This window comes from Ruditapes philippinarum, unplaced genomic scaffold (assembly GCF_026571515.1).
Source record: "Ruditapes philippinarum isolate M1 unplaced genomic scaffold, ASM2657151v2 ctg298_1_1_1_1, whole genome shotgun sequence".
NCBI lineage: Eukaryota > Metazoa > Mollusca > Bivalvia > Venerida > Veneridae > Ruditapes > Ruditapes philippinarum.
In genome coordinates, this window is record NW_026853973.1 from 461,535 (window position 1) to 475,698 (window position 14,164).

Consider the following 14,164-nt stretch of genomic DNA (forward strand, 5'->3'; position numbering starts at 1 on the left):
ATTTTTGATCCTAGTGCAGAATTTATATAACTTGTGTAGCGGTCTACTTGGCAATGATACATGCGAATTTATAAGCTCTGAACATTCTTGTTTTCTCATCAGTCTACATAAGGCATTTGGCCACAGGGAAGGACTTATTTTGACCCCCGGATTAATGTAACAACTTGATGCTACATGCCAAATATCTTCGCTCTTGGTATTGTAATTTCATATAAAAAGACTTAAATCCATTTGGTTTCCTGTAAGGGTCTATATAAACCAAGTGACCCCAGGGGAGAGGCCAATATTGGGACATGGCAATGCTTTACACCAAATATCTTACATCTTGCATTGAAGTTCCACACATAAGTCTTAAATATCTTTTTCCTATACAAGTCTATATAAATAAAATGATACATGTGAACTAATAAAGATATGTTCACAAATATTAATACTAATTGACTCATGAGGCATAATTATTATTACTTTTGTACATTTTACTGTGATATAATTAAAACTTCATTATTTTTCTATACAAGACATAAATGAAACTAACAAATAAAATACAGCTAGAAATTCAGACATTTTATGCAATATACATGTCAAGTAATCACTGAAATTTTTAATGATACAGTTTAATATTTTTCGTATTTAAAACATCTACAATCTATATGACATTAAATATGAGTAATCAAAACAACTATTCATTTTGATAAACAAATCATTTTATTGTTACCAATACTGAGTAAAGAATTAATGTAAAGGTTCGCATATGAATCATATATCAATTACCTGTACATCTTCAGTTTGCATGCCTTGAAAACGCACGCACGCACGCACACACACAATTTTGCTCATAACAAAAGTTTGCTCATACGCATGCTTTTTTATATTGTTTCAAATATTTTTAAAATAAACATACAAAATATTAAGAAAGAATATTTGTTTCCATCTCTACAATATTTATTTAACTCTTTATGTTTTACCTATTTTCAACGACAAAGTTCGGGACCTGACTTGGTGGTTTTTTAATAGCAACATTCATTTTTCTCCAAAACAAGTCATGACCAGCGACGTCATTTTCCTCAACAAACTCGATGTATTTGTGCATTTCAAGCCATTTCCAAACACTGTTGGGTATTTTCTTCTTTTCAAGACCACCCTTAATGACAAGTATTAAGTAATTGCGATCACGCCGAAATATACCCGAATGTGCAAAACACTCAAACAGGAAAACATTTATGGGGTCCTCAATGTAATCATTGGTAAGTATGACAATGGCTTTCTCGCTGTCCTCTATTGCACTCTCATAAGATGTTATGAAAGGTCCTGGCTTACAATCTTCTTTCATACACATTTTATATTCATTTTGATTACCCGTTAATCTGTTTACAATTGTTTCAACAAACTCTTTTTGACTTTCGGCGCAAGCAATAAATGCTTTGTAAGTATGTATAGATTGATATTGTTTATTTTTCTTATTACATGTATATGTACTAATGTATTGATTGAACTGGAACCAGAGTCGCCGACAAGTCCATCTCTTAAAATATATTATTACAGCTACAAAGATGAGGAAAAGAACAACGCCAGTTACTATAAGTATTGTGTAAATATCATGACATTTAAAGGACATATGACTAACCTTCGATTCAAACTCATTTAATGACAAAGGTAAGTCATTTTCATCAACAAAATTGTATGACTCAAATCCAATCATATTGTTTTTGTGCTTTAAAAGCCATTTAAAAAAATCTTCCCTGTTACACGCATATCTTAAAGTATTATTACGAAGATCAATAGTAAATGTAGATTTACGTCGCTCAGATGCACTTGTAAGTTGATTTAGAAGTTTTTCGGGAAGGACTCCAATCGAGTTATATCTAAGATTTATATAAGACAAATTATGTAACCCCGTGGTATCAATTGTCCAAGTCTCTATATTATTCATGCTTAAATCAATTGCTTCTAAATTGACATTATTTGCAAGGAAATCTGGAGGCAAATATGTAATTCTATTTAGAGACATGTTTAAAATTTTAAGGTTACTAAGGTGATTCATGATATAACTTGTCTTATCGTCATGGTTCAAAGAATACCCTATGAAATTTCTATCTATAAGTAATGTTTCAACTGAAGGAAATGACAGAAAAAATGTTGGATTAATGTCATAACAATAATTTCTGGACAAATCTAAATATTCTACTTGATTAAAAGGACCAATAGGTCCCTTCCATGAATAAAGTGTATTTCCTGACAAATCCAGATGCTTCAAATAATTATCATTTGGAAAAATCGGCAATTGCTCTAATTCAAACTTCATATTACAATCATTGAACAACAATAATTCTAGATGCCTTGGAAGTGTTGGAATAGGAAAAATTGGAAAAGATTCGGAAGAATTAAAAAAAGTACATATGTCAATTGAGTCACTTGCATTCCTCAAATATTCTGGCTTCATATAAGGACAATCGTTTACGTAAGTAAAACTGTTATTTACATGCGATGATTGCACTTCCATGCTTGGTCTATGTAACTTGTTCTGGAAGCTGCCATAAAATTCAGCCACGTTTTTCAGACATCCAAGTTGCAACAGATAAAGTCCGAATGAAAAAATATTGTCGTTTAAGCTAACCGTTTTCAGCGATGTTGGCAATAGAATTAATGCATTTGTTTCTATCATTTCAATCCGATTACTGTCAATAACAAGCTCTACAAGAGATGTATTGTGCAAAAAACATATATCGTTCATCCGTATTTCTGTTCCTAACCCAAAAGTTGGATTTGCGTGTGAATAGTTTAATGATTTGATATTTGTAAATTGTAGACTATATGATATGTTACTCAGCAACGGAAATCCCATTTTAATGTTATATGAAATGTCCAAAACTTCTAGACTTCCAAGTTCTTTGAAAGTTTCGGCTGCAATTGTGTTGATGTCACAAAACGAAATATTCAGATATATAAGATGAACAAGGTTTCTGAAAGATTCTTCTGATAAGCGATTGAATGAGCAATATCCATTAAATCCAGATACAGAAAGAAACTTTAAACTAGTTAGATTCAAAAATCCTTTGTGAAATGGAGCACCTGGAATTCCATCTATATACATTGTTTCAAGACCATTACTGCCAACAAAATCTGGATAAAATCTACGAGCTGTCTGCTGTTTGGTGTTTCCGTTCAACTTTAGTGTTTTTAGCTTTGGTGGAAGCATGAATTTGTATCCATCTACAAAAATGTCTATATCGTTAAAACTAAGGTCCAGATGGTCAAGATTATGGAACAATGCAAATATCCCTTCATCAAGATGCGTAATTGCATTCCTTGTTAAAATAAGAACACTTAAAAATTCACAACCTGTCAGATTTGATCTAAAAAGGTTCGGTATATCGAAACCCGTCGCTTCAAGTGATATTATATTGCTGTTTCTGACATAGGAACAAATTTCACTCAAATCTGTTCCTGTTCTATTGTTACACGTCATTGAAATAGACAGGTCTACTGGTGAACATTCACAAGATCTGTTCGGTCCACATTCTTTTATGCCCGAGCAACACCCATAACGTATCATGGTCAATAATAACAAAAAACGTTCCATTGTCACTATGCATCAATCAAGATGAAAACGTTATTTTAAATTATCAAACCTTTTAAACAATTTGTGTACTCATCAACGGTCGGTCTTCAGACAATTGTATGACAAGAAGTTGACTGAAATGATTATCTAATAATATCTTATCAATGTCATGCAGTTGTGATAGTGTTTGATACAAGGGACAATCTTAAATTAGCACGCAAATGTCATAGGCATTTTATATATTTGTTAGGTTCTACGTAGCACAAACACTGTAAAGGTAATATGGCGACTTCACTCATTTACCTGTGCAGGGAGACCACCGGTGCATTATTCAAGTGGCACCTAAGTAGAACCACCGACGTTCCGTAAGCAAGCTTAATAGCTTCTTCACATTGAAAAGAATCCAACGTCTTTAGCGGTATTCGATCTTATAGCTATGAGAGTCATATGACGCCCCAAATTTCATAGATATTTAAGGGATTTAATCTAAATTTATTTAACATGTATATTCAGAGTGACACAGATAAATAATAATAAAGTAATTCTTGCTTTTGACCAACACACAATAGATTGTTCCACTTAGCATTTTCTGTCTTCTTTACAACTGGCCCTCCGCACAATGTTCTTAATACGTTTTGAAAGCGTTTAATATGTGTCTCTTATTTCCCAGTCCATTGCAGCGAATACATGATCCAAATCGTTTCAGCTCATTCCTAAGAATATTCCCATTAGTACAAAACGTAGTATCAATTGGTCAGTATAGAAAGAAAACGGGGCTAAATAATCAAAGTTTAAATCTACTACATGTAATGTATTTTGTAGCATGAGCTTTGAAACAGGTACTGTGATCAAATATTTGATTTTAATAAGAAACATTATAAATGTCATGTCGGCTAAAGAGCTATAGATTACACATTACATTACATTTGAATATATTACATTGCATTTGAATACTATTTTTTGCAATCGAATCACTATTACTAAATGCGAAATGCTGTAATGAACTTCCTGGGTTTTATGGTGTCCATAGTGATGTGCAATCAAGGTCAGATTTTAAAACATTTAAGATAATGACCTTTCTCATGTATAATTTATAACTTTGGCGTTGCATAATGATAATTTTTATCAAATTACGTTCAAACACGTCATGCATTTAATCAAAATTTCTCATACTGAAATTGATATAGTGTACCATATCATTAATATCTATGATGTATGTTTACTTTTCACACGCAAATTCTTCTTATCAGCTTGCAAGCTTCTTGATTATATCACAATTTACTAAAACAACAACAACAACAACAACAACAATTTATTTCAGCATTAAGTAATATACATTTACTTTTAGCCTACAATAATATAATCATGTGTAGTGATAGGTCATATAATGATTACAGTTAGTGTTATTATTTAAACAAAGGTGCTTTTGATTAGTTACACGAGATTCTTGGTTCATTTTAAATAGATGATTACTACTGTTCTAATTCTGTTCTCCGTTTGTTAGCAAAATATAGATATTTAGATAAATTGATAATTTCTTTCTTGTTTTGAGACATCATTAACTTATCTTTTTGCAATGTTGGCCATGTAAAATAATAAGGCTTCAAAAATTTGTGTCTTAAATCTATATATATCGGGCAAGTAAGTAGAAAATGGTACTCATTTTCAATGAGTAAAGAACGACAAAATTTGCAAGTTCTTTCTAATCTTGGGATATTATAGTATCTTCCCCTCTCAATTTCAAGATTGTGTGATGATAGACGAAATCTACTAAGAGCAATTTTGAAACGTCTTTCTAAACTGTAATAATCAAGATAAGGTTCGATCGAAAATGAATATTTTGTCCTACAATATGTTAAAAGTCTTTGAGAGTTATTTATTTCTGAAAACCAGGTTTGATGATATTGGTCTAATATTCTTTGTTTTATAAATTCAAAAACAGGAATATGTTGATATTTATGTAAATCCTTCCATATATCTGAAAGACCCAGTCTGTTTAATATTGTTTTAATTTGATATGCCCAGTTTTGGCCATTATAAGTTATATTGTTATCTGCATCTAGTTTTAGCATATTATACATTTGTTTTATTAGTTTGTTGTCTTCTAATTTTTGAATTTTTAACCAATACCTAATCATGTTTATTTGTCTTACAATTTTCATTGGTTCTCTACCAAGTTCTCCATATAATCCTGTCAGATTTGTTGATATATTAACAACTAGGATTTTTTCTTGCAAAATTTAGTGTGAATCTTTTCAATATCACTACCTTCAATATTTCCCCATACCTCCGAACAGTAATTAAGAATTGATGCTACTAATGAATCAAATAATTAACATTTTTCACTAGTTTTGAATTCATATTGATGAAGAATAGCAAACAATCTATAAAGTGCTTTCGATGCATGTTCTGCTATGCTTTTTGTGTTCGTGACCAGTTTCCATTTTTAAAAAGGTATATTCCCAAATATTTAAAAGACGTTACTATTTCAAGTTTTTTGCCATAAAGATGAAAATCAAAATGTGTAGGTCTGCCTCTTTCGAAAATCATAACTTTGGTTATATCTATGTTTATTTTAAGTCCAAAGGTATTACAGTATATTTCGATGTCCTTAAGCATGCTTTGTAAGGTGTCGGGATTTGTAGCAAATAATCAGCATATAAAATCAAAAATAGACTAAGCTCATTTAAGGTGAAAATTCCATCAAGGTCTGCATTTATATTACTCATTAGATCATTTACGAACATCATGAACAATAGAGGAGAACTGGGGTCTCCCTGCTTAACGCCTTGATGAGAGTTTATAACATCATTATGTACTACCCCATTATATTTAATAGATGCTCGTACTACAGTGTACATTGCTTTTATAGCTTTTACCATTTTAGTACTCACATTTTCTGTTATAAGTTTTTGCCAAAGAAAAGAACGATTAATTCTGTCGAAACATTTTTCATAATCAATAAATATGGAGTACAGTTTTTTACCCGAATATATGACTTTTGAAATAATTGAGTGTAAAAGGAATATACAATCAACTGTGCTCTTACCCTTTTGGAAGCCAAATTGACTATTTACAAGTTTTTCGTGTTTTTCAGTCCATATTGTTAGCCGATTAAGTAGAACCTGAGAATAAATCTTAGATAAAATATTGTTAAGTGTTATACCACGGTAATTTTTTGCTAGTTTTAGGTCACCCCCTTTAAATATTGGAAAAATATATCCTTCTCCCCAGATTTCCGGGTATTGTCCATTTTTAAATATTGACAAAAGAAAAGGAGAAATTACACTGTATGAAGATTTAATAATTTTTGCCGACACACCGTCCGGTCCGGTAGCTTTAAAATAATTTTGTTTAAATACAGCTTTATAAATTTCATTTTCAGATATCGGCGAATCTAAATCTTCATCATGTATATTTTCAAATGTTTCATCATTAACAGAGTAAGTTTCCTCAACATTTTCATCAAACAATGTAGAAAAATGTTCATGAAGATTTTCTATTCCTATATCATTATTTTTGGTGTTCTTTTTAAAACATTTTTTGATAAATTTCCAAAATTTTCTGGGCTCGATGCATACAATATTTTCAAGCTTTTTACCTTCTTGTAATTTATGCTTATATTTTGCCTTTGATTTAATCTTATTGTATTTAGTGCGCATTTTTACAAAATTATGTCTGTTTTCTTGATTATTGTTTTTAACAAATAAATTTCTAGCTTTTTTGAACTCCCTTTTTATGGAATAGCATTCGTCATCAAACCATTTTGGTTTATTTAAATGATGTCTTATATTTACATTTGAAAAAGATATATTTTTACCGAATATTTCCATGGCATTTTTATATAAAATGTCAGTTAAACAAATAACCCGGTCATTTACAGAATTTGAACGACTATTATCAGTCTTAAACTTATTTACATCATAATGTCAATTAAATTTCCAGTTCTGCTATTTAAATCCCCTGTTACGTATGTTTTGCCAATTTCATTATATTTTTCTATCCCTTTTTCAATTTCCTCATAAAAATCAAAATCTTTATCGTAAAAAAATCTTTGAACAAATAGGTGGAATGTAAACAAGACAAAAATATACATCTTCAAAAAAGTAAAACATATCATGATTAATTTTCAACCAAATAATTCCAGATTGATTACTTTCTGCAATAGATATCTTAGAGTAAAGTTCGTCACAGAAGTAAACTGACAACCCGCCACTGTATCTTCCTTTCTTTTTTTCCTGTAGATTTATTTCCGTGTAAATGAAAAGAACTATATCCATTAATTTCTAAGTTAATTGTATGGGATTTACTTATCCATGTTTCACTGAGAAGAAGTATGTAACTTAACGTAATTAATGAATTCTTCGTCTTGTAATTTGCGAATCAGACCGTTTACATTCCACGATATGAATCGAAGCTCCTGTTTGGCCTAACTAGAAAGTTCATGAAAAGGCCCACTATCTCCATCTCGAACTAGTAATCGGGCTCCTGCCCACTTAACAGATTTCCCAGCTGCTTTCTCTCGTTCTAGAACTGGAAACAATTCTTTCCGTTTTGCGAAGAATTGCTTTGGTTTGTTGAACTCCCAATTCCCCTGTCCATGGCCTTCAATACGTGGTATTTGCTCTGCGCAGTGGTTCGAATTAATTCGCGTGTTTGGGGTGTTGAAATTTTTGCAAACAATCGGGCGTATTCCAGACGCTTTCTTTTGCCCTATTCTATGAGCACGAGCAATATCAATGGAGTCTTTAATGTTCAAGGCAGTATCTATTAAATTCAACACAAGTGCTTCACAATCCTCCTTTTCAGTTTACTCACTCTAATGATTATGAATTTTTCTGTACTAGCAAATGCTGTTGCGATAGTCTTATTTTGAGAAAAAAATTATTATATAATTATCTCTTAAAATTCTCAGCTATATCACTGACTTGCAAAACCAAATTTATATTCATATTATCATGCCTGCCAATAAATAAGATTTATTGAAACCGCCAAATCGGATCATCAAGGCTATCATCAATAATAACCTCGGACTTAATAAGGATTGAAAGTAGTTCTGCCACGTTGTTCTAAATTTGAGGGTGTAATCTTTGATATTGTATGACGAATGTATATATCCCAAAGAAATAAATACATTCCAAAGAAAATAAAGCGCATTTTGGTAAAATAATGATTATACATATGTCTGACAATCATAATCGATTTAAACATGCTTACTGATGTACAATTACAACTATCAATATTGCATTTTATTACAAAATTTATAAAGTCTAACTTAAAAACTGCGACAGTCCGAAGTAAAAACAAGTACGTCTAATAGGGACACCTACATGTAGAATAGAAATTGTCCATCAATATCAATATGCTCATAATTTAATGTCTATGTTTACAAAATGGTCTCTTTTCTTAGCTACAAGAAATTATTATGTCATTGTTATGCAAGCATTACTAACATTTCTATGCACTGAAAACTTAGAACTAAAGCGTACTCGTCCTATCACAGTTAAACACGAGTACTACGGACGTAATGAACTTTCTGTGCCTTAACGCTTCCCCTTTAATTTCAATTTTCACAACTACGCAGATCTAAACGACTCTTTTCAAAGTTTGCAGTGCACATAACCTCTCTTGTGATTTTAAAAGTCGCTAAAAATATCACGGTGTTTGTTTGCGTTTGTGGCCACAACTCACAAGATAGCCCCCTCCTTAAAAAGCTCAGTTCATTGTTACAATGTATTAAAGAAACACATAACTCTGATAACAACTGTGTGAGATAGGAATATTATCCAGGCAACATTTATAGTTAACATGTCATCTGATGTTCATATACATTGTATATACAAATTTTATAGATGTCAGAAAGCGAAAGAATTTCGTATGTTACGACGAGCACTGGCTGCTTTACAAACAAATAACGAAATTTATATAAAAAAGTAATTAGATAATTACATATAGAACAGATGTGAAATCTCTATTGGCAGTTCAGATAGCCTAAATGTTGTACATATAAATAGCTTTGACATGGAAGATAGGTCTATAAAATATACAACACAATTTTGCACATCACAGTAATTACATACATGTATACATATTCAGTATTTATATATGGCAAATAAAATCTTAGTTAAGTATAACACATATTGATTTTCCTCACTCTATTTTGTATTTTTAAGAGCTCGTCGATAGTGATATTTTCTAATGCAGTTTTGTTTCTTTTAAACTGGTAAAGTATCTTCGCAAGATGATTTAGATGATTCTGGGTCCGTGTCGTTTGATTCTAGCCAAGATCTTGCGTAGTCATCGGCATTTGTTTCTGCACGATATTCATCTGAAATTACAGCAGACGAGATACTAACAACGTAAACATTGCCAAAAAGAAAAAAAGGAAAAAAAAGGAAAAGAAAGGAAGACAAATATTACGCATGCTTTAATCTTTTAAGTCTTTCAACTAAAGTTTTGTTAAAGATTTGCTTTCACGAATGTTTGGATAAATGACTCTATTATTTCAATGTTGTTTTCTTCTATGTTATATAATTATACATTTTGAATGTTTAAATTGAATTACATATACATCTATAGAATGTTTTTATTTATAAAGATCATTGAAAATTAATATCCATTTCTTTACCAGGAATGCAGCATTATATTTAATTAAAGAAATTAAATAGTAAAGAAGAACTTTTAAAGTATCTGTGACAGTTGATCTTTAACATTGAGTCTAATAGACATTTGTCTCCGGCCGCTGAATCAAACATCATGTAGTCGGTCACGTGCGCAGAAACTGGTAATCTAGGGAAGCTTGTTAGGTGGGTTGACTTAAAATTTGTTAAGATCGACGTAAAAAACAAACAAGCAAACAATATCCAGAATACAAACTAATCGTTACTGCATAAAGATAAACAGAACGAAAATACCTAATCCCAATAACACTTCTGCTCATACAGACAACACGAGAACTTACCTAAAGATGTCGTGCTAAATGAATCCTACAAGACAAACAAATGAACCTATAGTTACAGAAAAATATTGCAATAATATGTGATATCTAAACTGTCTTAAATCAGTGGTATGTTGACTGATTATCCATTTCATTGTCACGACAGTGAATACTTGACAAATGTTTCGTCTAGCATACGAAAACATCAAAATAGCAAAAAGTTATAGTTTTGCTTTCTTTTCAAAGAAATAACAACAATCGTACAGTTAAATATTTAAAAAAAACATTATGCCTCAGAAATTCACATTATTGATATAGAAGTTTTAGTAATGGACTAAATATATAATGTATATACTTTTAGACAAATGAAAACTACTGCTTTATTGTGTCGTAAAGGTAGTGAAATGTAAACAAAGTTATTATTTTGACTTTCATACAAAGTACTAATTCGCTAAATATACCATTTGTAAACAGAGAAAAATAAGTAAAAAATCTTTATGTATATGGCAAATGAGTTTATTTTGGAAACTATGACAAGATACCAAAGCTAGAACGTTTCCATTAATATTATCTTATGCAGACACTTTCTTTCATTACCTTTTCTGCACTGACAAAGCTAACAATTTCAAGGGTCTGTTGCAGTCCTGCCCCGAATGTTTCTAAAATCGTCTCTATAGAAACAAGAAGGAAGTGTCGGTTATCATCCTCAAAATGACATACATACATCCCGACGCAGTGTAACATATCATCTTCGTCTGCTATGAAAACAGCCGCCCCACCTTCTTCCTGTTTTATAAGTCCATATTCAGGCGTTCTAAGACGAATAAGACCCCGCTTTTTATCTAGCATGATTTTAGCTTTTGCTGTTCGTGTTTGATTCCCAAAAACATATACTTGTGTTTCCTCCCAGGAATTCCTGTTATCGTAGTATGGAAAATTTATAGGGCTTATCCCTGCAACACAAAAAGTACGTTTTTATTTGTTGTGTTTTCAATAAATCAATATTTGGAAAGGTCATATTAATATGTGTTTAATGTATGTCAGTAAAGGTAAGAATAAAAAAAATATTCAGGAAAAAAAGAAAAACATACATTTCCTTATATAAATGATAAATATAAATATTGCAATCGCTTCTCTTATAGGAAAATATTCTTTTGATAATAAATATTTTATCACTCAAAAACAGTTCCTATACACCAAAACCCCACACCAGTGTTTAATGGGCGATAAACAATACAAAGACCGATATTATTTCTAAAATATAATATAGTAACACCGCTTATATTCATTTACCAGACACTAATGTTAAAATGAATACAAATGAAGAAATTATATAACCTGCAAAAATAAACCTCCCTCCTTTCATATAACTGTCTACCTCTTCCATGATACTTTGATTGATCTGTATTAAAGCTACCATCGTGGGTTTATCGCTTGTACCTTTTGTTTCTACGTTACCGATAGAACGACCTTCAAGCCTTGACCCTGACCTATATAGCTGCAAAACGTTGGCATCATTGACGATGTTCTGATAGTTTAGTCTTTGACAGACGACATGACTGGCTGTGACGAAGTAACATCTTTCATTCATTTTAACAAAAGGTCCAACTACACCTAGCATACAAGGATAAATGCCAAGTTTTGGAATTACTGAACTTCCCATTCTAAATTGACGAACCATACCTATAATACATTAATAATTCGAGTTATTCAGGAGTCGCATTTAGGACATGCTTCGAATATATCTATATAAAATATTATAAAATATGAAACACTTTCAGATCTAGACAAAAATGTTTTGTTTACAATACGGCATCATCTCTTAAATTCGGGGTCTAGCGGGGTTTTTTTTTAAACAAAAAAATCGTTCCACTCACACAACTATAGCTTTAAATCCTGAAATTTACTTATATTTCTTAAATGCGAGCTGGCTATCAATCTTACTCATGGAAGGTCGGTGGTTCCACAGAGTGGCCGCTCGTACCTGAAATAATATACGGAGGGGTACCTAAGTTCTTCATCTCTATAAGGCTGGCAAATCACCAGTGTCGGTGTTACAAAACAATTAAACAATAAGACCTTATACTACCAGAGAATGATGCTACGGTATTATGGACGATCATAAAAAGATAACTTTTACCGTGAATGTTTTTGTCGGGAAACCAGCGAGAATAAGCACACATGTATGTTACATCGGCATGTTCATCCATACTCTCATTGTCATCAGAGAAGTACCTAAAAATAGAACAACTTAATACAAAACGTACATGTGAAAGAATGCCCGAACGCCAAACTCGAAATAATTGCATGCAATAATTACAGAATATAGTATATAAGATCAAAAATAGGCGGCATTCGATGAACACAGCCCCGCAGAATTGACATTGATAGATCTAGTTAGAACATACAAATCTCAGTTCTTAACAAATTTGTGTATAATCACTCAAATAAAGGTTTGAATGTGTACGGGCATTGTTGGAAGAACTATATTGTAAAGGTAATGCATGAAGTTATATCAATTTGAATGCACGGACAATCGACTAATTTTATGCGGATTACGTATAAAACAATGGTTGGATGCAGTTTTTGTTTCACAGGAAACAAATTAACAAAATCAACGTGTTATTTTAGGCTTTTCATCCACAGAATTGTTCTTGTTTTCCTTCTTTACTTTATGTCTTATATTATATACTTATAATAGATATATATGGTTTATGAAAGTGGATAGCACTGATACTGAATCGGTCATCATTCATGTCTTTTAATACTTACATGATCTTATCAAAGATTTAAACGTCCCGGGATATGTTATCTAATACTAATACAATCAATACACATAGTATCCACTTTAATCTACAAAATTTGAATCATCACAAAGTTCAGTTGAACGAAACATTCTGTACAATTTCACTTTCAATGTGGACGAGTGACTTGACAATGGTCAAATTTTAATTTTATCGAAATAATAATTATTTTACAGTAATGAGACTACATTGCAATCTTTGATGATTTGATTATGACAATCATAGGTACATCAACCCTTATAAAAATAAATGTATTAAATAAACTTGTCTATCCTTTAATCTAAATAAAACCATTTATCATTATTAGGCAAAATTTCAAAATTTGTAGCGGCTGATTAATGCGAACACTGCAGGTCATCGGATGACTTTGGTCTGACCTGGTTGCATGGGTATATGTAGTTGCCACCAGTAGTATATTGTCGTAACATAATATGTCCCCATTTAGAAACCATTCACAGGCATATAATACGATTTTTGACAGATACATTTATCATACATTGTAAATTAGGTAAGCAGCTACTATTAAAACAAATTAGTTGAATTAACCTTTTGATTTGCTATATTATATAAACAAATATAACAATATATAAACACAACATACTAGTATATAAATAATTATACTACCCATCAGACATTAGTCCGATTGTCAATCAAATTCTTTTCAGCAACATTCCATCTTCATAAGTGACGCTCTTGTTACAGTAATCAAATTGAACTTGTTACAGTAATTAAATTGAACCACTTCATATCAAAATCTGAATATAAGTCTGGTATATTAAAGGTATAATTAATGAAAACAGTTTACACTATTTACACAGTATCACTTTTTTGAAATTAAACACTCCAACTATGATAATAACAAAT

General features: G+C 31.3%; 2 protein-coding genes across 5 annotated transcripts; both read right to left on the reverse strand.

Moving 5' to 3' along the window:
• Positions 1 to 658: 658 nt before the first annotated feature.
• LOC132738576 (toll-like receptor 4) lies at positions 659 to 3,826 on the reverse strand. The gene has a single exon (XM_060726088.1). The coding sequence runs from the start codon at positions 3,578 to 3,580 to the stop codon at positions 962 to 964; it is 2,619 nt and encodes an 872-aa protein (XP_060582071.1). The 5' UTR covers positions 3,581 to 3,826; the 3' UTR covers positions 659 to 961.
• A 5,683-nt stretch (positions 3,827 to 9,509) lies between these two features.
• On the reverse strand, positions 9,510 to 14,164 carry LOC132738577 (uncharacterized). 4 transcript variants are annotated; one of them, XM_060726092.1, is made up of 6 exons: positions 13,902 to 14,164; positions 12,637 to 12,731; positions 11,835 to 12,179; positions 11,094 to 11,449; positions 10,521 to 10,545; positions 9,510 to 9,887 (listed from the first exon to the last, which is right to left on the reverse strand). In XM_060726092.1, exons 2-6 carry the CDS (start codon positions 12,704 to 12,706, stop codon positions 9,775 to 9,777), a joined length of 909 nt encoding a protein of 302 aa, XP_060582075.1. In that variant the 5' UTR covers positions 12,707 to 12,731; positions 13,902 to 14,164; the 3' UTR covers positions 9,510 to 9,774. The 4 variants fall into 4 exon arrangements, with proteins under 4 accessions (XP_060582075.1, XP_060582072.1, XP_060582074.1 ...); XM_060726089.1 differs by having other exon boundaries at positions 13,925 to 14,162; XM_060726091.1 differs by lacking the exon at positions 13,902 to 14,164 and adding an exon at positions 13,269 to 13,465.